The following is a 25,019-nucleotide window of genomic DNA, read 5'->3' on the forward strand; positions in this document are numbered from 1 at the left end:
GATTGATCTTCAGTTCAAAAAACTTGTTGCTGTTTTGATGTGTTTGTTAGAAAAAATAATCTTGTGTTTTTATGTGTTGGTGAATGGTTATGTTAAACAATTTCTATATTTTAAGTTTTGAAGGATGAAGTTTTGTTTGTTTTGATCAACAATTTAGGATGGATCTCCATTCTATATGTTTATTTTCTACTGTTTTTCCATGTTGATGATGTAGTCCTACAATTGATTGTTTTACTTATGTAATTGGCTGAAAAATAATTGATTGTTTCATACATTTTGATTGTTGTCATACATTTTGCAGTTATGGCATCCAATGATGATGATGATGATATGATCATCACTATGTATGTGACATTATTGGTCGCAGCGTCACTTAATACTAGAGAACCATGTAGGGATAGTATCTTTCGGGGGTCAATGATGGTAAATGAGATATTGAATGGCCATTCTGATAGATGTTACCAAGAATATAGGATGGAACGGCATGTATTCGTTAACCTATGTAGTCTAATGGTTAATAGGGGTTGGTTGAATGATACTCGGTATATTAGGGTAGATGAACAGATAGCAATGTTCTTGTTCACAGTAGGAAAGGGAGCAAGTAATAGAGATGTGCAAGAGAGATTTCAGCATTCTGGCGAAACAATTAGCCGAATCTTCAACATGGTATTACTAGCTATGCGTAAATTAGCTAAGGAAAGAATCAGGCCACCAAGATTCAATCGAATCCCTATTGAGATTGAAGCAAACCCAAAATACTATCCGTATTTCAAGGTAATCAAAATTGAATGTTTCAATTACATATTCAACTATGTATATTTGCTTACTTAGCTAAATTAATAATGATTTATGTCTATAGGATTGCATTGGTGCCATCGATGGCACTCATATCCATGCTATTGTACCGATGGAAGATCAAACACGATATCGAAATCGAAAAGGAATTACAACATAAAATGTCATGTGTGCTTGTTCTTTTGACATGCACTTCACATTTGTGAATGTTGGCTGGGAAGGTAGTGCCAATGATTGTCGGGTCTTTGAATCAGCAAGAAATAATCCAAGTTTTAACTTCCCTCATCCACCTCCAGGTGACTATTTATACAGTTAAAAGGTAAATAGAATATTTTGATGCATATTATATATCACTTTAATTGTAATTTTGTTTGGTAGGCAAATATTACGTTGTAGACTCTGGTTATGCGAATCAAACAGGATATTTGACACCGTTCAGAGGTGAGAGATATCATCTTCCAGATTATAGAGGTGCGGGAAGAACTCCAAGAACAGTTAGAGAATTGTTCAACTACAGACATTCCTCTTTGAGGAATGTCATTGAACGTACATTTGGAGTTCTCAAAAACAAAATTTTGCTTTTAAGACAGACGCATCATTTTTCTGTGAAGACCCAAGGAAACATTGTCATTGCATGTTGTGGTTTACATAACTACATTAGAGATGAACAAAAAATAGATAAAGATTTTTCCAAACTTGGTGGAGATGAAGCTGAACCAGATCCTGATGAGTTAAACCCACCTCCTAAAGAGTATAATGGACCCTCATCATTGAGTCAAAGGGAACAAGCCAGACAGATGAACGATATTAGGAACCGACTTACAAACGTGTTGGCTAGAAAACACTGTCTTGCTCCAATTTAAGTGGTTGTTATTTAATTACTATCTTTAATGAACACAGTCTGTCATATTTGAAATTCAGTTGACTTTGATTTCTAGTCTTTATGATGTAATATTTTAATTATTAGGAGACTAGTGATGTAAAACTTTAAATTTTTGTTACTGTTTATTAAGGAGTCAAATGGATATTGATGAAATTGGTGATGTAAAATATATTGGCATTTATATATATATGGGCAATAGTATTAAATTAGGAGACTGACTGGTGAGGAAAAACACAGTGGCATTTATGTAAATAGTTTTAAATTTTTGTCCCAGATCATGTTTTACCAAACACCATTTGATTTATGAATGATCCCGAGAACAGTTTTAGAACAGGTTTACCAAATGCCCAACAGTAGGACAAAAATGATCTTTCAAAGAAGAAACAGAAAAAGATCATTTTATTGAAGAAAGCTATTCTCAGAACGGAATCGTTACCAAACGCGCACTTACATTTTGACTTTATTTTATTGTGGTCATTCTGATACAGGAAACCAAATCTGATCGCTAAATAGGTTGAAAATGAGAATTCAACATGAATTACTATTCCAAGAAAATAGCAACAAAATCAGATTTTGAAACCGTTAATCGGTAAAGCATGAGGTGTGATAACTGTATGCATGACTAGGTCTGAGATCAGTGGAGTATTGATGGATAGGGCAAGAGATTGTTGCTTGGTCGTGTAACCCCCGCATCAGAGTGGGAAGCCAAAATCAATACAGATGAGACTCTTTTATTTCGGGAGGGGCTGAGTAGTAATTTCATTTTTGTTTTAGTAAAGGGAGACTTTACCGATACAGAACATGCGTACAGTAATTTCATGTGCTCCTCTGTTGGAATCATGTGACCAAACAATTTTCTTTTTTTTTCCATATATTATATATATTTGAAAAAAAAAAAAACAATTTGATCTCGTATTGAATTACTAATTCAATGAGCATTCTCAATATTATGCCTTGAAGAGGACTTGGACCGCCATGCTCTTTAGCTCTGAGATTTTTGTAAGTGCTAACTTGATTTTTGAATTGAATGAAGAGAGAAGGGTAGAAGAATGCACTGCACAACGAAAGAAATTCTAAATCTAACATAATATAGAAAGGCCATTCTCAATCATCATTGATAGACCTAGTAAGACTATTTCATTTATCAAAAAAATAAAAGTAAGACTGATTCATAATGACCATAGAAAGCTAGGGTCAATAGGAATCAATCCTAGCTAGCTTGACTGAATATAAAAATTAGAAATTAATGCTGCATTCGGTATGCATTCTTACAATGCATTCTAGATCAATACTTTATTTTGAGATGATAAAAATAATGAAAATTATCATCTTAAGATGCATTATATATTGACTAAAATATATTCCAAGAATACATACCAAAAGCACTATAAAACAACTTAGGAAATCTTCTCCATTTGCAAGTCATAGTTGTCAGGACGCTTCTGGCCACCCAAGACGTATAATTGCTTTATTCCTACATTTAAAAAAAAAAAAAAAAAAAAAAAGAAGCTAAATTCTCTTTTTGATTTTTAAAAAAAAAATAAAATTTATGTGTACAAATTATTGGGTACATCAAGGTGCGTGGAATCACATAAAAGGCGTGCATGAGGCTCCCGTCATATGGAATCACATACATGTAAAAAAATAATAATAATAATTAAATAAAAAAAATCTCACCTCACAGGAACTTTTCGATTAATTAATGAATTCAAGCAATTGAATATAATTCGGTGTAGATAGCTGGCAAGCAGTGGCCAAGGCTTAACCAAAACATTAATAAGTAGAACTGTAGAAGTAGCGACTCGCGAATTTACTTGAAAAGAGATTTCCTAACTATTAAGGCACTAAGCTAGTGATATAAATATCGATCTATTCTCTAGAAATTAAAGACCGACCCAATGAAATCAATTAAGACTGTGTTTGGTATATATGCATTATAGAAAATTGTTTTCTCATCTCAAGATGTGAATTTAATTTAGAATGCATTCCAACAATACATAGCAAACGACAGCCCATAGAGTCATAACATTACTATTAAAATTTCAGCCAAGGGGTACTAACCCTAACATCAGCTTTGCGTTCGACAAGTAATCAATGTTGTTGTCATATCAGTAGTTCACAACGATGCCTAGTTTGCAAACACAGATGCACAGTATGACCAAGGCGGGATCACTTCACGTATGTGAATATACAAGAATGGCTCACAGTTGTTCAAATAGAATCCACTATGTGGAACCCACATGGAGTGGATTCCATCTGAACGACTATGAGCCGTTCTCGCAAGTGAACTTCACGTGATCCCAACTCATATGATCGACCCTAAATGTTCATATCAACTTAATTTCTGATCATCCTTAAATTTGTTGGTACATATATTTAGGGAAAAAGAACTGTGTCTTGCAGGCAGTGTGGCCTCAGCCAGGTACTCCCATGATCCTGTCTATCTGTCTTCCTTGTATGAAAAGATACCGCTGCCCCCTTGTTTCTAGGAGGAGAGAGCTCCCGGACAGAAAACTACTTCCTATATATTTAAGCACCCTCATGATTAGAGAGGTATGGTGTCATATGTGAAATATTAAAACTCAAGAAAAAGAATGTTTTCTCCCTTTTACAATGCAGAAGAAATGTAACCGCATTCTCATTACAAATTTCTAGCCAAGATCGACAAGATTAAAGATAAATAATGTCAACAACTATTAGTTAATCTACTATAAGCTAGAAGTTATCATCTACTTAACCTCCAATCTTGTATTGCAAGACTAGGCAAAAGCACAAACAAAATTTCAAGAAACATTCTACAGCATATGGTGCCGGAGACTACTTTTTTCCAAAACACTCCATTGAAACAAAAAATTTCAGATGAACGGTACAAATGGATTTGACTTGAGCTTGAATTAACAATGGATGATGGGTAGAGGACAATTGATAGGTTATGAAGATATTAAACCCAATTAAAGTTTAGTTTTTTCAAATCAAACATTCCTTCAAATGGATTATCAAAAAAATTAAGTAACTACAATATTATATATATATGCAGTAGAAGCAAAACTGATCTCCAGTGGCTTTGATCGACTTGAATTTAGTTTTTATTCTCATCCATGTGATCAATTGAATCTCGTGTATGGAACATTCACAGCGGAGTACCAATTTCGTTACAAAGGCAGCTTGCAGTAATAAGGTTCAGATCGATCTTCTATATCACTTTAATTAACCTTGTATGTATCAGGTCTTATTAATTACCATCTAGAGGGTATATATAGAGTATTGAGACTAAAGGATCCAGCAGGGTATATATATATATTGTCACCTCTGATTCTGATTTGGAGAATAAATAAATAACTAATTAAATGACCAACAAAGCAGAGTTTCCTGCTTTTTGGTACAACAACCGGCCAAAGACTAGTTTGGTTGATGGGTCCGTCTATAACCCAACTTCCAACACTCCCGGCCTCTTTAAATATTGTTGCATGGTTTTGTTTGTGCAGTCGCAGCTCTCCCTGCATGCAGGTAATTAAATTCTTAATTTGTTTGCACTTTGGAGTCTCGATCACTGGCTGGTATTACTTATCTATACACTTGCCTGTCACACTCGATCACAGGCATTTTAGAGGCAGATCGATAGATCACCGACGGATATATATCATGGATCTTTCTTTGTTTCTTTTCTTCTTTTTATGGTTTTCTGTACAACATTGAGATTTGTGGGTGGGTTTAAAACTCATGACTATTACTTTGATTCTCACTAAGCCCTGGCTGAGTGCAACCCAGCTACAAGGACTTGAGAGAGAGAGAGAGAGAGAGAGAGAGAGACCAATCAACGATAGCAATCTGTAAGGAGAAAGAGGACTGCCTCTCTGAGTAGTGTTGCAGAATCATAGAAATTGGTAAATAAACAGGTCAACGATTTCCCCCCAATCTCAGAATATTTTCTGTCAAATTTGGGGCTGGCTCAATGCTTGCTCATCCCTTGTATAGGTTTGTTTCGTCTGTCTATCGTGGTGGTTAATTGCTAGAAGTCAACGATGATCATATATATAAACTGTCTGTCTCCATGAATCAATTCAATTCAATTCATGCCCTTCTCGGGAATCCACAGCTTTTGATTCATTGAATGGAATTGACTTCTTTTATAAGGAGGGGGTTGGGGGAGAGAAGAGTTGACCTTGTTTGAGAATTAAAAGCTGTGTATCATCAATATTCAGTAACGGTTGGAGATGTAGCCGTTGAATGAATATAGTCCGCAGTAGTCCTCCTCACTTACATAGTTTATATGTTAATGTCCTGAAGGAACTCACGGCCCAAAATCGAGACTCTGTCGGATTTCATTTTAGTAGGGTTTGGATGGATCCAGATCCTCTACTGCCTAGTTGCCAGGCAGGACCATGCAGCCTAGACATGGTGAGGGTTGTAATGATCGCCTTACCCCCACACGGACAAGGCATTCGGGCAGGGATGAGACGGTCATTGCACACCGCACCATGTCTAGACAGCACAGTCCTGCCGGACAGCAAAGCAGTAGAGGATCCAAATTGGGGTTTGGACGTGGGCCTCTCAGTCAGTTGAAGCCCAGTTTCGACTTTCGACCATGGGTTTTGTCCTTATGTTTGGTTTCCGCCAGATCCGAAACCGAGACAACTATGAATATTAAATTCCATGCTCCGAAATAGCCAATTAGCTGATTCTTTTGTTAGAGATTCTATCCTAACACTGCTTTCTAACTTGCATACGTCACTTCCAGTGGAAAATTTAAACCAGAGAGCACCATGTGTTCCGTATGATAGATTAGAGCGATTAAGACACGGACAAGCCTGAAAACAGTATTGACGGAAAATTAGATTTCAACTCGGTTTAATTGAGAAAAAATATATATATACTAAACCTTGTCAAGAGTCATATATACTTGTTTGGGCAAGAGATCGTTGTCTAGTTGTGTAGCATCTATACCAGTGTAAGGGCCTAACATCTATACCAGTGTAAGGGTCAATGAGAAAAGGGGTATTAACATAAATGCAATTTTTTATTTCATGAGGTACAGAGCAACATTTTCGCAAGCTCTCATGTTTGGGCGTATGAGCCACACAGTCATACAACGACCTTTGTGGGCCCATATAGATGTACCATTCTATTCGCTATCACTAGTGTGACATGGAAGATTCCTCCTACACTAGGAGAATGGGGAGAAAATTTTGAGTGATTAATTGAGGGTTTTACCCAAGTCAAATGATGTGTTTGAGTCTGGTCAGTTTTTAATTTCTTCATGTTTTCTTCCTCTAGATGGTCACACCTTGACCCTATCATAATTTTGACTCGATATCACTTATTTTGTTGAGGAACTCATCTTTCTGTCCTCTCCTTTTTTGTTACAGATTTCTAACACATTCTATTCGCTATCACTAGTGTGAGTGGAGTACTAAAGAGGAGGGTGTCCAATACCTATAAACACTCCATATTCCCGACCCTTCATATATGATGTGAAACTATTGTTTTCACCTTGCGCGTGGAGAGTTTGATAATAAGAATTCTCTCTCTCTCCTCAACATGACTTAAAGCCAAAAAAAATATAATAATAATAAAAAAAATCCCATAAAACATCTCTAATATAAATGAAAAACATGACTCTTTATTCGATTATTAGAGTCATTAGGTTTAAGGCAAGACAAGTCAAATAATAAAAAAGAAAAAATCTGATTTTCCAACAATGGCTAGCAGTGGGGTTTGCCCACCGAAAGCGTAGTAATAACTCAAACATAAAAGCCTCCTACACCAGAAAAGCCTCTTCATGTCAGGGTCAGGGTCACGGATAGGTGGAAGGCCTCAGTTAGCGACACTCGTGAATTTGTTATGAACCAGATTCAGGCAACTTTTAATTAACTGGTCCCCATAACCAGTAGTATTATCCTATAATCGCTATCACAGCCCATTTTGACCTTCAATCATGCTCTTGCTTTCAGCTTATGAGCTATATATATATCTTTCCTTAATGGTGGGTCTCAAGACAAATTGATGGAGCCATATTGAACAATAATCGGATAGTTACAGGTAATAAAACCATCTTTAATGAAACTAAGCTAAATGGAGAATTAAAAGGCCATGGAGTGATGGAGGCATGAACCGCGTGGAACCATATAAAGGGATCCTTATTCTCTCCTAATGATACTGACCTGCCTGCATTTTGGGTGGGTATCTAGTCCCTTTGGTGGGACACAGTATAGTAGTACCGTACTGGAAGTTGAACTTTCAACACTTACTATTAATTCCTCCTAATTAATTAACACCACTCTAATCTTTTTGGTTGTCATTCCAGGAACATTGTGACCCCTGATATGACATTAACGTAATTAGCTGTCAATACTCTATGAAATTGAAAACGATATATTTTCCGGCCTTGTACCAATCTTAAAGGTAATTAATTAAGGCTCGTCCCTACTGCATGCCGGCCTTGAACCAATCTTAGAGCTAATTAATTAAGGTTCGTCCCTACTGCATGCATGCCCCACTTAAAATATAATAATAATCTCATTTTCCTTACACAAATAAATTTTATTTGAGCTTGATCTTGAAATCCATGGATTTTAATTCTGTCAAGCGTGTTGAAACAAGAGGTCCTACTTTCCATTCCAAAATCCTTACTACTTTCCTAATTAAGTATAATTAATACAATAATGTTAGGGGGAATTGAAGCTCATTTGAGTAGCCTTCCCATCCACATTGTATCACGTGGGATGGATGATGATGTGGCAATACTACCACGTGTCAAAAATCAAAACATAATTCAATCAAATATCATATCACATAATGGCATATATGCACACGGTATTCCAACCATTATTATGCACTCTCCCATTTAGTACTGAATTTTCAAACCTCTGTTTTGCCACTTGACACCATATTCTATTTAGACTGAAATTTTAGATATGAGTAGGGGACCTTGGGATGTCCACTAGCTTAGTCCATAAAATTTAGATCCCTTTCAATTTGTCATGTGGCAAATGTTTGGATTGCCTTTATAACGACCTTGTCTTCTTAATTCTTAAAGGATTGTAGATATTAAGTTTAGAAGGGGGATCACTACCATGCTATCTGGGCCCAACACCAGTGCAGGGGTCGGCCAATGAGAATGTGCACAGGAGCATCCAACAAGAGTGAGATTTTGCATTCCATGGGATGGGGAATGGAGCGATCATTTCACCCTTCCTGTGTCTAGGCACAGGAGCCACACAGACTGGCAGCCTTCATTTTCCAATTAAGTTTTTATTAATATTGATTGCAAATGTTTAGTTTGATGAGCTACAATTCTCACAAGATATGAAAACCATTATAATATATATTAATTCTATGGAGGCTGAAGTTGAATATTCTGACTGATTTTGTAACAACTCAGGATCTGAAACTAGCAAAGTAAGAGAGAGGCGATAGGAGCAAAGACAGAGTTAAACCAACAAATATTAAGTAGCTAAGCTAAGCTAACCTATATCAGGATCAGGAGGAGACACACCCCTTATCGTTACTAACTACTAACAACTAATGTAATAGTATTACATTACGGCACAAATCTTAGCAGAGATTTGAAGAAAACATATATATATATATTATGGGTTATATATGATTGAAGTTAGGGATTATAAGGTTTGGAGTTCACGAATGTTCACCGGAGTACTCATACTTCCATCTCCGTCTAATAGTGTTTCTGCAATAATGATATTAACAGCTTCAGTGGGGTGATACGCATCCCAAAACACATACTTTGATCGATCCGCACACAAGAAAGAACTTATTTCAGCATTACTCCCTCTGAAGCAAATGAATGGTGGGAAGCTTCCACCACAACATGGATCATACGCATTCTCAAAACCTACAAGTACGTGGCCAATCAAGCACTATATATAATTAATTAGTACACATAATTATCATCCATCCTAGAATTCAATTTGGTGGATTCTCCTTCTGCTTCATCAAAATAATTAAAATGCCTTGGAATAATTTTTAATTTAATTTGTTCTTATTTTAATCAAAGAGATTTTTTTAATTTTTTTTTTTTAAAACTAATTAAGTAATAGAAGGTCACGTACCGTAGTGTGGGTAGTTTCGTATGATTGCCATAACAATGTCATAAGAATTTGCATAAACAAAAATGGCTTCAGGTCCCATCTCTTGATTTAAACGATGAAGTGCTTCCCTCAGTCTCTTATTATAGCCTTGTATCAATTTGTTGGCCCGGAATGAGCATCTCCCTTCTGGTAATAAGCTGAGTGCACGAACAAACGGTATGCATCCCAGAGGCCCCACGCCGGCGACCACAAATTTTCGAGCCCCCAATTTATGTAGTTGCTAATTCAATTCATATTAGAAACAATTAGCAATTAATTAATTAATCTCGATCAAATGTAGGTGGTACCGTGGGTGCCTTTTGTTCAAATCTACCTATTCTTTAATTCATCTTAGGTAGGATATAAATTTATGTAATATTTTGTGTACCTTAAGATGTAAGGTTAAGTTGGAAACCAAGAAATGTTGGAGTAGGGTAGGGGACACCTTATCCTTATCTTCCCTGCTAAGAAATGGTATGGGAGGTTGGAGATAGTTCAATACATCATTAGATCCAATTGTCACAGAGAACATTGCTCCCTTTAAGAATTCCTTGGTTCCATTTTCCCCCATTAACCTCACCATGTAACTTCTGCTTCGCTCGAAGTAGTTAATCTGCTCCCTTAGTGGAACTCTTCCTATCTGTGAGTATGTAATTATATTATAATTAATTAATGAGTTAGGCTTAATTTTTACAGAGAAAATTAAATTCACATGCAGAAAGGGTAAAAGTAAAAACAATATATATATATATATATGTATATGTACATACAAACAAGGATCCAGTCTCTTCTAAGATTCCAGAAGCTCCTGAAGCATAATTAAGGCCTCCTCCGAGAATCAAATCATCAGTAGTAGTGGTAGTAGTGTTAGTAGGGGCGAGATAGGGTGGAGGAAATGACTTGGCTCCTAGATTTTGACCTGTTATTAGTACATGATCAATTAGTTATTTATTTAAAAAATGGTGAAATTAATTTACATTTTTGTACCAACCCTACTTGAAGTGAACAATAAAACATAATTAAGAATAAGATTATTGAAATAGGAGAATGGTGGTGAGAGTACCTCCATCCATAATAATATAAGAATAGATCGAAGGGAGAAAATTAAATGAAAATGAAATGAAAACATGGATGTATGTAGTAGTAGTTGTACCTATTATGTCGGGGATGGTTCGACCATTGGTGAACCTTCCAGTGGGTTTGCCAGCAGAGGGAGCAAAGTCAATGCCGTAAGGAGGAGAGTCGGCCTTAGAAAGAGTGAAGATATAGTCATTATTTCCGGCATCTACTAAAGAGTCTCCAAACACGAAAGAAGTAAAAGATACACAGGTGGATGGATATACGTGCAGGGAGAGAAGAGTAGTAGTAGTAGTAGTGAATATCGTAAAGAGAGAATAAGCATTTAGCATACACATTCTCACTGTTCCTGTTCCTGTTCCTGAACCTGAGAAGCTATTTCGATCCTGACCCTTTTTATCACTTCACAACCAACTACTTCCGTCGTACGTACGTAAGTAGTAGTAGTAGTAGTAGTAGTAGTAGTAGTAGTAGTAGTAGTAGTCACTTTCAAGTAAGAGACGAAGCAGGTGGGAATGGAATGAGATACATATAATTAAGAATCGGTCATAACTTACAACTAACATATGGGTCCTTCGTAGTCCTCATTTCATTATTAATTATATATTGATTGAGTCAATTCACCTTCTCCATCCAATGGTTTATTGCTTGCTTGCTTGCTTGCTTAGAATCATATATAGGGAAAAGCTAGCTAGCTAGGAAGCGTGATTTGATTTTAATTTTAATTTTAGAAACTCCAACAGACAGACTTTGTTCATCATCTTTTCTGCTTTTCAAATGAAAAAACACTTTGTTCACGTGCACTTTTGGGATTTAATTTCTACTTTGAACTCTTCTTTTGCTATATTTACCCATTGTTGTTCCCCAAGACTGTGTATCTGATGTAATATATATATATATATATATATATATATATATAGAATGTCCAAATGGACTCCAAAAGAAAAGACAATTAGGGAGACGCCTTTCGTACAAGTGAAAGCAAAAAAGATGGTTGCAACCACTAAACTTAAAGACATACTTAAACAAGAATGCCACAGATGCCAAAAAAATGACTAAATCCACCATCCACAATGCTGCGAAAATTGGTTCTCTATGAGAAAAAAAGGGAAAAAAATCTTAGCATCCTCTCTCTCTCTCTCTCTCTCTCCTTCAAATGTGAAATGACTTTTCTATCCCTTATATACGTAACTATTTCATAGTTCTTCATTGATGTGCTCCCTATGTCACTTGCTTAGATAACCGTCTCCCTAACTACAAACAATCCGTGCAAAAATCCAAAGCCATCCTTGAATATATTTAGAACTTAGGACTGGCTTTTTCAACTTATTTCAGCCAGATATCGATGACCAAGATCGATCACCGAGACCTATTAGTGACACCAAATTAACCTATTATCTCGTGCACTTAATTGGTTTCAAATCTGGCTAATTAAATCTCTTTTGCTCTCTCATTTGTAATTATTTATAGGGAGGGAAAATCTTATATATAATTCTTAGCATATAACATTATTATATAAATTATGATGTCTTCTCTCTTTTGGAGTTTTCCAATCATAAAGTTAAGAATTAGGTGGCGGGATCCAATTTGGTGTATTGTAAGATGTCCGTTGAGCCTAAATTTTGTAGATGGGTTGTTGTTCACAACATCGCTTAATTAGTCACAAGGATGCCAAATTTAACAGAGATGTTCTTTTTATCTAAAAGCTAGAATCCCAAATCACCTTATCGATGTTGGAAGAAAATAGTACGTGGGGCAGCATTCATAGACCAAACTGTTGGTTTTGACAATGAAACTTAATTGGCACAATGCATGCAGTGTTTTGAAAAAACCACTAATATCTATCAAACATTTCCATATATCCATTCCTCATGTTACACGAAATACATTCACCCACCCAAACTAGATTACATAGACGGCACAAGACCTGTTTCAAAACTTTAAAAGGGAAGGTCAAAAAGCCAGTTAGCTGGACCCATGCATATATCTAATGAAGACTTGTTATGTGAGTCTTCAATTCTTGTACCCGTTTTGATAATTGACCAGCTGCTTCGACGTTTTTGTTGGCGACCCAAATGATGGGGGTATTCATTGGCAGCCATAATACAGTACGATCCAACCCGATGGATCGATCCGTTTGGAGGAGTACGTACTTATTTGTCTTCTTGTTTTGTTGTGTAAGAAAGAAAAAAACAAGTTAAAGTTTTTAGGTGAGATTTCTTGCTGCCATTTTTGGTGTTCTTGAGAGATCTCCATTGTTTTTTGTTTGTATTTCTTTGATGTTTGTTTTAACAACAGTACTTAATAGAGAAAAGAAATTTAGTGACAGAATTAATTAAAGCTCTGATCAAATCCATTTCGATCACTGCCTCGACCTCTCCAACATATTTCTGACCATTGGAATGATACACAAATATCTCTTTCAATTATAGGGATTGTGTTTGTAATCTGTAACAATCCTTCACCAGAAATTGGTGGACTTACTGTGCGTTGATCACTAAAAATTTAAAATTTCCTATATGCGTGCATGAATGGTTCATTATGCATGATGTAGGGAATTAAATGTCAAGAAGACAAGCATCGTGGGAAGGATTTTTTCTTTGTTACAGAGCCATCACCTTCAATCCTTCATTATGATGAAGATGAAGGAGTCACGGAACTATTGCTTTTAATTAATTTTAATTCCTCCTCTCATGCATGGCATCGACTTTTCATTCTCAGACTAGCGGGATCAAATTAACCTAAATTACCAAGGCATGAGATAGGTCAAATTCACCTAAATTAACCTAAATTAACCTAAATTAGCCTGAATTAACCTGAATTAACCTGAATTAACCTGAATTAGCGGGGTTAATTACTTACCCGACTGTTCTACTCTTTACCAAGTAAGGGTCAAGTCATGCATAGATAGGGCAAACACGTCCAAATTCTGAATTCCCACTTCATGATGATAACAAAGCTAGACATCCTCATCCTCATGTGTCATCTAAAAAGTAGAGAACAGAACAGAGCCCCTTAATTACAAGAGGCTACAAGTCCAGGGTTCCAAAGAAGGAGAACAATAATGATATATCTACATATAATAAGAAGAATAGTGTACCTTAATTAGCTTCCCCTGGATAAATAACTTGAAAGATCAAATCAAATGGCCCAATATTATTAGAACTAGATTTTAGTGGAAAATGAGAGGTTACCAGGTTCTATTATTTATTGCTGGCTCCATTTACTTATTCTATATTTCTTTGTTTTTTTACTTCTTGGAAAAATTAGTACCTTCTGATCAGCTCTGTCAGAAAGACAATCCATTTATATTGAAATGATTTAGCCGCCTCCCCCCTAGGGAATCCCCACCCCAGGCCACCCCAAACCTGAAAAAAGAGGTGACTAATGGCACCCCCCCTCCCCCCAAAGAGAGAGAGAGAGAGATTAATTAGAATTAGGTTCAGACTTCAGAGACGAAGAAGTATACAATTTTTCATTCCCAGACAAAAAAAAAAAAGATTTTAGAGTTATAAGTTAATAAGGTTCTCTTCCTGTTTGATTTCTACTCTCTGTACCATTATGACGCGAGGAATAAGGCTTCAGTGGTTCATCCTGTACATGCCCCTTGCCAACGTAAGGGATTCAAACCTCAAAATCTAAAAAGGCCTGATCTAGTTTGCTCTATCGGTATAGAAAATTAAGCAATCTTATACAACCCTACTATCTACTACACGTTCCTTCCGTAAGTACCAACAAGTGATTGTACATGTGAGAACCAACTACCTGTCCTATTTTTGTCAATTACAAGAAGAGGAGGGGTTTATTTAGAAACAAAATTAAAATCTGATTGATTCTTAGATGTACGTTCCCCCGTTGGTACCTGCAGATGATCCTTTTTTTTATTCCACTAAAAGTCAGCAATATATTAATATAAAAATAATAAAATGGATTGTTACAATAATACTGTTTGACAAATTAACAACCCCTCAAAGGGGAGCTTACAGCTCAACAGAGCATGTCAAGTAAATCTGTAGTTAGGCCGGCCTATAGCGTCCCAGAATACAGCTTGAGTGATGAAGGCAGGGGGACCTTGCCAAGAGCTTGAACTCTTGCTTTTTGCTGCGTGATTTGCTAAGGCATCAGCAGCTACATTAGCTTCTCGATAGCAATGTGTGATCCTCCATTGAATAGAGTCCAGGAAAGTAGAGATAGACCACCAACGTTGCATTAAGTTCCATGGGATCTTGCTAGAGAGGATTGCAGAGATTGCTGCAGCTGAGTCACTTTCGATCCGAAGCTTGGTAATGCATAGATTCCGGGCTTCCTGTATTCCCACCATGAATGCCGCCATCTCTGCCATGAATTTGTTCCAACCCCCTGAAAAGATGCGAAGCATCTAACTGTAGAGCCCATATGGTTTCTGAAAATCCTACCTGCTCCAGAAGATCCTGGATTCCCTAAAGATGAGCTGTCAATATTTAGTTTCCACCAGCCTGTAGGGGGATGTTTCCAGTACACCTCTAAAATATTTTTGGCTCGAGGTTTGGTGATCTGGACCCGCAGTCTTCTAGCTAGGATCAGCTCATTAACAGAACAAACTTTCACACCTTCTATTCTGGAGCAGTCCGACACTTCTCTGATGCATAGATTCACCACTTGAGCAGGTGTTCTTTTAAGGTTGTCGTCCTGCAGATGATCCATTCTCATATGTGGGACGTAAATTCTATGAACAATGAGACCCAAATCCTCTACTCTCATCGTCTCACGTACGTAAGGTTCGGTCCTAATGAAATTTATGGCATAGCAAAAACAAGGCTTTTAAAAGTTCTAAAAGTCAAGTTCTACATAACAAAAAAATAATAAGAAATTGAAAACAAATGAACGAATGAAAATGGAATAAAAGATGTTTCAATCCAAACTCTACTCTATCAAGCCAAAGACTAGGAGAATTTGGATCCACTGCTGCCCGTGTGGCTGGCGTGCAGCTTCACATAGACACGGCCAAAATGACAGCCCTACCCATTGTCTGAGCACCCTATCTGGGTGGGGTCCATGCCCTGCCTGTGTGAGGCTGCACTCCAGCCGCACGGGCAAGCGACAGCAGAGAATCCAAATTGCTAGGAGGAAGGCCATATAAAAAGCCCTTAATTACTATGTGAGTTATGCAAAGCACCTTCTTGCTTTTTTTAATCCCTGGCATTTGCTTTTGTTTTGACTATAAGGAGCGAAGTGCCTTAATTGTTGGTTTAGCCTTCGCTTTAAGAAGTTTCCCTATAGAAGCATAAGTAGAAGGTGCCTTAAATTGTTGGTTTTACCTTTTCTCTACTTACACTAGTATTTTTTGGGGATTCGGATCCTCTGTTGTCTCCTGCCCGTGTGGTTGGCGTGCAGCCTCACACAAGCAGGGACAAAATGACCGCCCTACCCATTGCCCGAGTATCTTGCCCAGGTCAGGTGCATACAAGGTACACACCCTGTCTGTGTGAGGTTGCATGTCGGCCGCACAGGTAGACGGCAGCAGGGGATCCAAATTGGTTTTTTGTACATCTTCATACCTGATCACTATCAATTAATTGGATTCTTTACTACATTTCTATTCAACACCCATTCTCCCCAATATATATATATTTTGTCAAATTGGCAATTTGGTACTCAAAAATCATGTGCAAGTTGTCGATGTCATTGTCTATCCAAGGGTTAATTTCATCCCCACAAAAAAAAATTGTCACATGACAGAATTCACAAATCTATTTTGTCAAAAAATGATTAGTTATACCATTCAACTATACTTACAAAATTTGATAGATGGTTAATTCTCACAAGTTTCTATTTATTCAATTTTAAATAAAATATGCAGATTCGCTTTCCACCAATGAAATGATTAAAAAATAATAAAAGAGAAAAAGTCAACATATTGAGATATTCCATCAAATTTTTTATATGGATAATTCAAAGATTTCCCTCACTATCTGATAGATGAATTTCTTAAAACTGTCCATTATATGCTAAGATATTGATCCTATGTAGAGATTCTTATCCAATTGTGGCTGCGTAGAAATCTTTTTTAATGACAAAGTAGCCAGCTGAAGCACAATGCGAAGCCATCAATCCCATTGAAGTGGTTAGTTTTTCTACTTGGACCTTTTATGCTTGAATAACCTAAATAAACCACATGCGTTGTCAATTTTGGGGCCAATCTCAACTATATGAGCTAGCTTAAATGGGGCTTTCACTTTATGAATATTGTATTGCACTTTGTATTAAACAAAAAACATGAATTTTTTTAAGGGAGTAGTTTGAATGACACCTCTATAGGTGTATTTAGAACACGACACCTTCTTTTAATTTCCTTTTTTCTTATCCTCAAAATTCTTTAAGATAGGGATATAGAAGGATTTTCAAATTAAAATAATTTGAATGTGACATATCATTACGTCATTATCAAAATGTGTCATTGTCATATTAGAACCAATCCCCAAATCAAAGGAGATGATTTATCACAAGGGATTCTATCCACAAAGGACCAGCAAGACATACCTATAATAGAGAAGGACATGGTTGGAAAGAGTAAGTGATAAGAATTGCATTGTCATGCCAACTCCTGTTTCCTTAAATGGAGGAACCTTCCCTCACAAACAATGTCGTTGAGGTTTTGGTGTCTTGACTCCTTTTCCCTGAAGAGCTACTTGAGATCTTTGATTTGATATATTATGCGTCGCATTTTGCCCTAATACCTCCGACCACTCCGGTTGGACTTCTGCTGGTCCAACCGGCTCAAATACTCATCTGATATCTCCTCTACACCACCTTTTCCACAGGTGTTTGCTGGAGAATGCAAATCCCTTACCAACTGGCACAATCGTTTGGGGCATCCAACCCTCCATACCATCCGTAGCGTAATCAGTTCATTTCAGTTACATATGACCAATCAGACAGAGTTTTCGGTGTGCAATGCTTGTCAACAGGGCAAGAGTCACAAGCTCCCTATTTTCGCATCCACCTCGGTCTCCACTGGTCCTCTAGATCTCATTTATTCTGATGTTTGGGGTCCCTCACCAATTACTTCTACTTGTGGTTATCGCTTTTATGTGTTATTTCTTGATGACTTTACTAAGGATGATGGATTGATGGCACCATTGGCCGGGATAAAACTCACCTTGTTGCCAAAGGGTTCATTCAATAGGTTGGGTTAGATTATGATGAAACATTCAACCCCGTTGTCAAACCTGTAACAATAAGGGTTGTTCTCTCGCTTGTTGTCATGTATAATTGGACGCTCCGTCAATTTGACATCCAGAATGCCTTTCTTCATGGCAACCTTACTGAACAGGCTTTTATGAGACAACCTCAGGGGTTCGTGGAGCCCCGTTACCCTACTCATGTGTGTCGCCTTCGCAAGACTCTCTATGGTCTCAAACAAGCTCCTAGGGCATGGTATCCACATAGAATTTGCTATTAAGGATCTTGGTCACTTGAACTATTTTCAGGGAATTGAAGCTCATCGTTCCTCCCAAGGGCTACATCTATCCCAATCCAAATATGCTGCTAGGTTACTCCACCGCACCAACATGCTAGATGCTAAACCTTGTTCTACTCCAATGGCAACATCCACTTCCAAGCTATCCAAGGACACCGACAACACTTTTACGATGTGACCTTGTATGGCAGCACCGTTGGTGGCCTACAACATCTCAATCTTATTAGACCTGATCTAGCTTTCTCCGTCAACAAAGTTTGTCAGTTCATGCATAGTCCAACCACAAAACATTAGATGGTTGTCAAAAGGATTCTCCGTTGTCTCAAAGCCACACTCCATCATGGTCTTTGGCTTCAGAAAATCCATTCTACTACACTCACTGCTTTCACTGATGCAGATTGGGCCGATTGCCCTGATGACCGGAAATCTACCAGCGGATTTTGCATCTTCCTTGGCCCCAACTTGGTCTCCTGGAGCTCCAAAAAGCAACCTACTGTGGCCCGGTCTAATACTGAATCCGAATACAAGTGTGTTTCTAACTCTGCTTCTGAGCTACTTTGGTTACTATATCTGATTTGTGATCTGGGCTACTCTCCCCCATGTCCATTGATTATTTGGTGTGACAACATCGGTGCAACCTATATTGCGGCCAATTCAGTATTCCATACGCGCACCAAACACATGAAAATTGACTACCACTTTGTTCTTGATCAGGTCGCTAAGAAGCTCGTAGAATTACAATAATTCCCACTCAAGACCAGACTACCGATATTATGACCAAACCACTTGCTATTTCACGGTTAAGAACTATCCGTACCAAGCTTACTGTGGCTGATCCCCAATTGCGCTTGAGGGGGTGTAATAAGCCACGTCATCAAGCTGACTTATCACCGTGATTAGAAATGATTTGGTCACTCGACGTCCATAACAATTCTGATCATGTTTTCCAGTAAAACTCTTCTATAAATTTATCTCTTATTTGTTGTAACAAACCACAGCTTGTAACCACTTCTATAGATATAAAGGAAAGGGAAACTCACATGAGATAACGTGGGAAAACATATTTACAAAATTTTACACCACCATTGCTAGAGGAAATCTGTCCCCACCCCCACCCCCTCTTATCCTCCCCTTTTTTTTTATTTTATTTTATTTTTCAGAAGATAGAAGGCTAGTTGATAATGGGAAGTTGCTGCCCGGGTTGCAGCTATGTTACTGCTGTCCCAATTGTAGGCACAGATTTGAAATCTAGAAGGGTATTATGAAAAATATTAAAACCTAAGAGGATATTTGTGAACCTAAAGGGAAAAGAGATTATTCCAAGCTGTCCCAATTGTAGGCACAGATTTAAAATCTAGAAGGGTATTATGAAAAATATTAAAACCTAAGAGGATATTTGTGAACCTAAAGGAGGGAAAGAGATTATTCCAAGTTTGCGCCTACACTTGGAGGCAGCAGGAGCATGGCTGCAATCCAGGCTGCAGCCAAATATTTTCCGGGAAGTTGAATGTAATACGGTGTACAGACTGTATCAAATGGGTCACATGGGGCCTTGGCCCACCCCAGGAAATGATGGTCAGTATCATCACCATTCAAAACACAACCCCTCTCCGCCCCTACCCGATTGACCCCTATTGATCTACCAAGAAACCCAATTGACCCTTAATTGAATTCGAACACCCTCTCTTCTAGTCTTCTACCCCTTATTTCTTTCGAATTTATTTTCTATTTATGAAGATCTTAAGACATAAGAAAATGAAGCAATACTTTCCATCAACATTTAAAAGGGAGGTGAAGGACGGTGATGGGGGTGGAAAAGAATGTGGTTATTGCTTCCTAATTCCTCAAGGGATGGGGGGGAGTCATGTGGCCAAGACAGTTTGTAATAAATACTAGACCTTTGGAGTTTTTTTTTTTAGGGGGGGGGAGGGGTCCTTATTCACTATTCACTCCGACACTTTTAACAAGTCTTAAACGAATGGATTTGCTAAAACTAATTAAATTGGGTAAAAAAGTTGGGCAGCTGTGTTCTGCTGCTTGAAGTGTAAAACCTGAATCTCTCCAAGAGAGTTTATGTGAATTATGGGGAAAGGAATTGAAAACTAGAAACTAGTAGATTTAGCCATTATATGAGCCGAGGAGAAACTCTTAAAATTTTGCTTAATATTTTAGTTTAGTTTATGGCAGTAATGTTAATAGTCTTTGTAGTTGTGTGTAAGAGAGAGAGAGAGAGAGAGAGAGATTTCTGAGATTTCTTACTTTCTCCCCAGGAGGTTCAACCACCACCTACCCTCTCTCTCCCTTGGCCAACAAACGATTTTAATGAACAATGAATTCATTTATCTGCTATCAGTTAGTACGTGTCAAGCCCAAACCAAATTTCCTCTCTCTCTCTCTCTCTTAACCTCTCTTACCCCACCTTTTAATAAGAGAAGCTCTCTCTTACGCGTTTGGGGGATCAAATGAGACTTCACTTTTTATTTTCGTCAAAGTGGTAGTGGTGGTGGTGGTGGTGGTGCATGGTGGGTTTATAGCCCCATCACTGCAGAGAGACGGAAGACACAAACAAAGACCATCCGAGTCCAATGCCCTATTTGTTTAGGATTTCTTTTTATGCGTTTGATGTGGCTTTTTCCTAATTAAGGCAACAAATACAAAGAAAAGGGTAAGATTAGGAGGGGCATTACTAGGTATATTAGACCTCAAATGGGTGCTTTGTAAACGTAAAACCACTGCTCTTTGTTTGATTAGCTCCTTCTCCTCCTCCTATTCCTCTCTCTCTCTCTCTCTGTCTGTGTGAGATGGGTGGTTTAATGGTTGCAACAAGATCGGTGTTAATGGTGACGGGGAGAGTCACTAACGACGTGGTGAGTTTCATTGTCTTCACCTTGCTGGACCTCCTCGACGTCCTCCTTTGTGTTCTTTACAAGCTCACCGATCTCTTGATCGAAGCAGAATGGAAGCCTTGCTATTGCTCTTCGGCCAAAGAAGCAATCACGAGCAGCGGCAAGATCTTAGTGTCTGAGCAGGGGGAGTCCAAAATCGTGTGCCTTAGTTCAAGTAAGTTGCAGTGGGAGGATCTCTCCGATACCCTCTACTCCCGTCCTTCTTTGGTTTCGGATCTCTCGAAATCAACTGTGAAGGAACTAAAACGCCTCAAGATTGAAGCCACCACAACGATCCGAACTCGCGAGAGGAGCAACAAGAATGGAACCCTGAGATCAACATTCACCATCAACTCCACCATTGTTGAGATGCTACAAGGCAAAATCGGTGGTCAGCGATCCCATCCCATTCCAAGATGGTCTGACTGTGACTGTATTACCTGCACTTCTTGGAGTTCCTCTTCCTCCTGCAAAGAGACCCTTTTCGTCCGAGCCGAAGGCCCTAAAGGTGTGACCAATTCATTCACTTCACTCTATGTTACCTTTTTTCTTAAGAGTTATTACTAATTATAGTTTTGGGGTATTTTTTTTTTTTAAAAAAATTAAAAAAAAGCAGAAATGGCAGACAAGAGTGATACAGGAGAAGATGTGCTATTCATTCATGGATTCATCTCATCCTCAAAATTTTGGACGGAGACAGTATTTCCAAACTTTTCGAGGGAGGCGAAATCGAAATACAGGTTAATCGCTGTGGATCTGCTTGGGTTCGGGAGAAGTCCAAAGCCAACGGACTCTCTCTACACGCTAAGGGAGCACGTAGAAATGATCCAACGATCAGTGCTGGAGCCTTACAAGGTGAAGTCCTTCCACATAGTAGCCCACTCCTTAGGCTGCATTCTCGCACTTGCCCTTGCCGTCAACCATCCCGGTGCTGTCAAGTCCCTAACCTTACTAGCACCCGTAAGTGTCTCACTCTCTCTCTCTCTCTCTCTCTCTCTCTATTCCTTCTTCTTTAGTATTCTGTTAAATAATTGGCTTATCCACTAATCACTGTCGTCGTTAGTTAACTAATTGTGGGTTATGTGTGTGTGGCGCATGAAGCCATACTTCCCAGTGCCTAAGGGCGAAGCGGCAACACAATACGTGCTGCGAAAGGTGGCACCAAGGCGAGTGTGGCCGCCAATAGCTTTTGGTGCATCCATTGCTTGCTGGTACGAACATATCAGTCGGACGATTTGCCTGCTTATCTGCAAGAACCACCGCTTGTGGGAATTTCTCACCAAACTTGTCACCCGAAACAGGTAACCACCCCAAATGTCTTTTTAATTAGATTTATGACACATCCACCAGCTACTATTGGAATTCCAATACACTATAAAGTCAAAATTGAAATTGAAATTCTCCTCTCTTTGTTTTTTAATATCCTGAGGACTAGGGGAAGAAATGTGATTGGAGAGCTTTAATAGGGGAGATCTTTATCGTCTCCATTTATCTGCCTCCCATTTTCTCTATTACATCTCATAGGGATGAAAATGACCATCCTATCCTTTGCTTGAATACATTGCCTGAGTGGGATCCAATCCTCCTATTAGATGTAATGGAAAAAATGGAATGACAGATAAATGGAGACAGATAATTTTTTAGGGGGAAGGGAGAATAGGGGATAGAGATAGGCCCCAAGGTGGTTTGAGTGTTAGGTCCCACATGATGGAGAACTCCGGTTGTTTAACTCTCGTTGAAGAGGGTCTGGACTCCCAACAGAACGCACGCCTCTGTTTTTTTATTTTTACTTTTTACTTTTTACTTTTTAGAGTAAGGTGGGGGCTACTAAGCTTTTGTTCACCTTACCAAAGGGAGAATGGAATTTTCATCCTTCCTGTCTAGAAGCCACATGGCAAACTAGGAAATTAACCAAGGAAGAGAATTTTCGATTGGATTTTAGCCTTTTAGAGTATAGGGGTTAATTCTACATCTTTGGGGGGGGGGGGGGGGAGAGCCTAAGTGCCTAACAGATTTTCTGGTTTCTTTCCTTAAGTTTGTCATCATTAGTACAGCACTAGCATATGAAAATTCCATCCTCCAACAGCCGTTCCTAATTTGGTAAGTGTATTAGGATGATGGAGAGGGGAGAAAGGGTACTAAATTAGAATGGGCAAGGGATCGTCACGTCACGCTGCCATTGTGTGATAGGATTCTCCCCACACTAAGGCCTAAGCCAATAGGAACATAAGAGAGGGTGGCAAACACAACTCGTACATTAATCATTTATATGTCACGGAGGAAGCACATGATACCGACACCGTGGACATATGTCATTAATTTTTTCTCTTAAAAGATAGAAAGATATATTATAATATCAATAGTCAAAAGAAGGTACTTAGTATTTATAATATCAAGTACAGAATTCACATTGTGAAGTAATACCATTGAGCTGTAGTCCATATACATGGGCCTCTATATCTTTTTTTTTTTTTTTTTTTTTTGAAATAATAAGAATGGGCCTCTCTATATCCAATCCCTGTAGATGTTGATCTTTCAATTCGGTGGGCCATCCATAGACGACTAATGTGTAGTAGATCTCTAAATGGCAAATTGAAAGTATTAGTGAAACAAAGCAAGGGTGTGGGGCTTTAGAGGTGAGACCGTTGGTTGGACTGACCCCATAGCTTTTCTTCTTTTGTTTCACAAGTGTGACTGGAGAGGATTGTGTGCACAAGTTTTCAAAGTTGTATATGCTAAATTATATATATAATTAATAATTAGAAGATAATTACAGGATAAGGACGTATATGATGGAGGGGTTCTTTTGTCACACACACAACGCTGCATGGCATACCCTACACAACATCATCTGTGGGAGTGCCGGAAAAGTGAATGAGTATTTGGATGCCGTCCGGGAAAGGCTGGACTGCGAAGTGACCATATTCCATGGAAGCGACGATGAACTTCTCCCAGTGGACTGTAGCTACGCAGTTCAAACTAAAATACCAAGAGCTCGTGTTAAGGTGATCGAGAAGAAAGATCACATCACCATCGTTGTGGGAAGACAGAAAGCTTTTGCCAGGGAACTTGAGGAGATCTGGAAGAAGAAATCCAGTCGTGGTTGATTGATGGATGCCTTGATGGTCGACGTACGTACGTACGTACGTACTTACCGTTCCTTCTTATTATTTATTTATTTGAGAAAACGGGGCGGATATATGACCGACCCCACTGCACTGCAATGCACTGCACTGCACTGCAATGCACTGCAGAGAGTAAGAAACCCTGAATATCTTTTCTCCTTCTTCTTCTCAATTTCATCCATCTCGATCTTGCTGGTTCAAGTGTGAATGAATGCTGAAAACTCAGCTGGCCCCCATGTGATTATAACCACCCATAAATTCTAAATTCTAAATTCTAAATTCTAAATTCTAAATTCTAGAGAGAGATGTTTGATGATAATTACCTAAAGTTTTAAGTGAAAAAAAATTGATGGATAAGTAATACAGTGGTTTGTTTATTACTTACTTGTTATTAGACCCATTAATTAATGGATAGCACTAGCTCTACCATGTATTGCAAATTTGTGATTGATTTCCATCTCCGTAAGTTGTTGATGGCATTAAACATATGAGTCACGTTAATGCACCTGTCAGCAAATATTAATTAATATCTTCTGTCCTGTAATAAATGTGATCGAGAACAATAGTAGTAGCATAAATATTGCTTTTGATGGAGATGGAGGAGCTCTTGCTGGCCATGGACATTATTGGTTGGTTCTCATCACTCTCAGATGTCAGTAACCAACCATTGGATAGGATAGGAAGTTATTATATATATATATATATATA

General features: G+C 38.2%; 3 protein-coding genes across 5 annotated transcripts; 2 read left to right on the forward strand and 1 right to left on the reverse strand.

Annotated features, from left to right (window-relative positions):
* The first annotated feature begins 961 nt into the window (after positions 1 to 961).
* On the forward strand, positions 962 to 1,658 carry LOC122666102 (putative nuclease HARBI1). The gene is made up of 2 exons (XM_043862210.1): positions 962 to 1,091; positions 1,174 to 1,658. The coding sequence occupies exons 1-2, from the start codon at positions 962 to 964 to the stop codon at positions 1,656 to 1,658; spliced, it is 615 nt and encodes a 204-aa protein (XP_043718145.1).
* Positions 1,659 to 9,282: 7,624 nt separating this feature from the next.
* On the reverse strand, positions 9,283 to 11,180 carry LOC122666103 (GDSL esterase/lipase At5g41890). Its single transcript, XM_043862212.1, has 5 exons — positions 10,919 to 11,180; positions 10,536 to 10,684; positions 10,154 to 10,405; positions 9,748 to 10,006; positions 9,283 to 9,530 (listed from the first exon to the last, which is right to left on the reverse strand). Exons 1-5 carry the CDS (start codon positions 11,178 to 11,180, stop codon positions 9,298 to 9,300), a joined length of 1,155 nt encoding a protein of 384 aa, XP_043718147.1. The 3' UTR covers positions 9,283 to 9,297.
* Positions 11,181 to 21,064: 9,884 nt separating this feature from the next.
* Positions 21,065 to 24,295, forward strand: LOC122664440 (probable lysophospholipase BODYGUARD 3). Of its 3 annotated transcripts, none has more exons than XM_043860249.1 (4): positions 21,065 to 21,694; positions 21,803 to 22,146; positions 22,309 to 22,487; positions 23,963 to 24,295. In XM_043860249.1, exons 1-4 carry the CDS (start codon positions 21,103 to 21,105, stop codon positions 24,291 to 24,293), a joined length of 1,446 nt encoding a protein of 481 aa, XP_043716184.1. In that variant the 5' UTR covers positions 21,065 to 21,102; the 3' UTR covers positions 24,294 to 24,295. The 3 variants fall into 3 exon arrangements, with proteins under 3 accessions (XP_043716184.1, XP_043716182.1, XP_043716183.1); XM_043860247.1 differs by having other exon boundaries at positions 21,066 to 21,694; positions 22,288 to 22,487; XM_043860248.1 differs by having other exon boundaries at positions 21,066 to 21,694; positions 21,812 to 22,146; positions 22,288 to 22,487.
* Positions 24,296 to 25,019: the final 724 nt, after the last annotated feature.

Source organism: Telopea speciosissima, chromosome 6 (genome assembly GCF_018873765.1).
Source record: "Telopea speciosissima isolate NSW1024214 ecotype Mountain lineage chromosome 6, Tspe_v1, whole genome shotgun sequence".
NCBI lineage: Eukaryota > Viridiplantae > Streptophyta > Magnoliopsida > Proteales > Proteaceae > Telopea > Telopea speciosissima.

Bases quoted from the DNA above. Each gene is read 5' to 3' on its own strand.
- LOC122664440 (XM_043860247.1), top strand. From the start codon at position 21,103: ATGGGTGGTTTAATGGTTGCAACAAGATCGGTGTTAATGGTGACGGGG. The intron at 21,695-21,802 runs GTGTGACCAATT...AAAAAAAAGCAG, and splicing joins CCGAGCCGAAGGCCCTAAAG to AAATGGCAGACAAGAGTGAT. The intron at 22,488-23,962 runs GTAACCACCCCA...AGATAATTACAG, and splicing joins AAACTTGTCACCCGAAACAG to GATAAGGACGTATATGATGG.
- LOC122666103 (XM_043862212.1), bottom strand. From the start codon at position 11,180: ATGTGTATGCTAAATGCTTATTCTCTCTTTACGATATTCACTACTACT. The intron at 10,685-10,918 runs GTACAACTACTA...TACTAATAACAG, and splicing joins AACCATCCCCGACATAATAG to GTCAAAATCTAGGAGCCAAG. The intron at 10,007-10,153 runs GTACACAAAATA...GAATTGAATTAG, and splicing joins ACTTAACCTTACATCTTAAG to CAACTACATAAATTGGGGGC.
- LOC122666102 (XM_043862210.1), top strand. From the start codon at position 962: ATGTGTGCTTGTTCTTTTGACATGCACTTCACATTTGTGAATGTTGGC. The intron at 1,092-1,173 runs GTGACTATTTAT...TTTGTTTGGTAG, and splicing joins CTTCCCTCATCCACCTCCAG to GCAAATATTACGTTGTAGAC.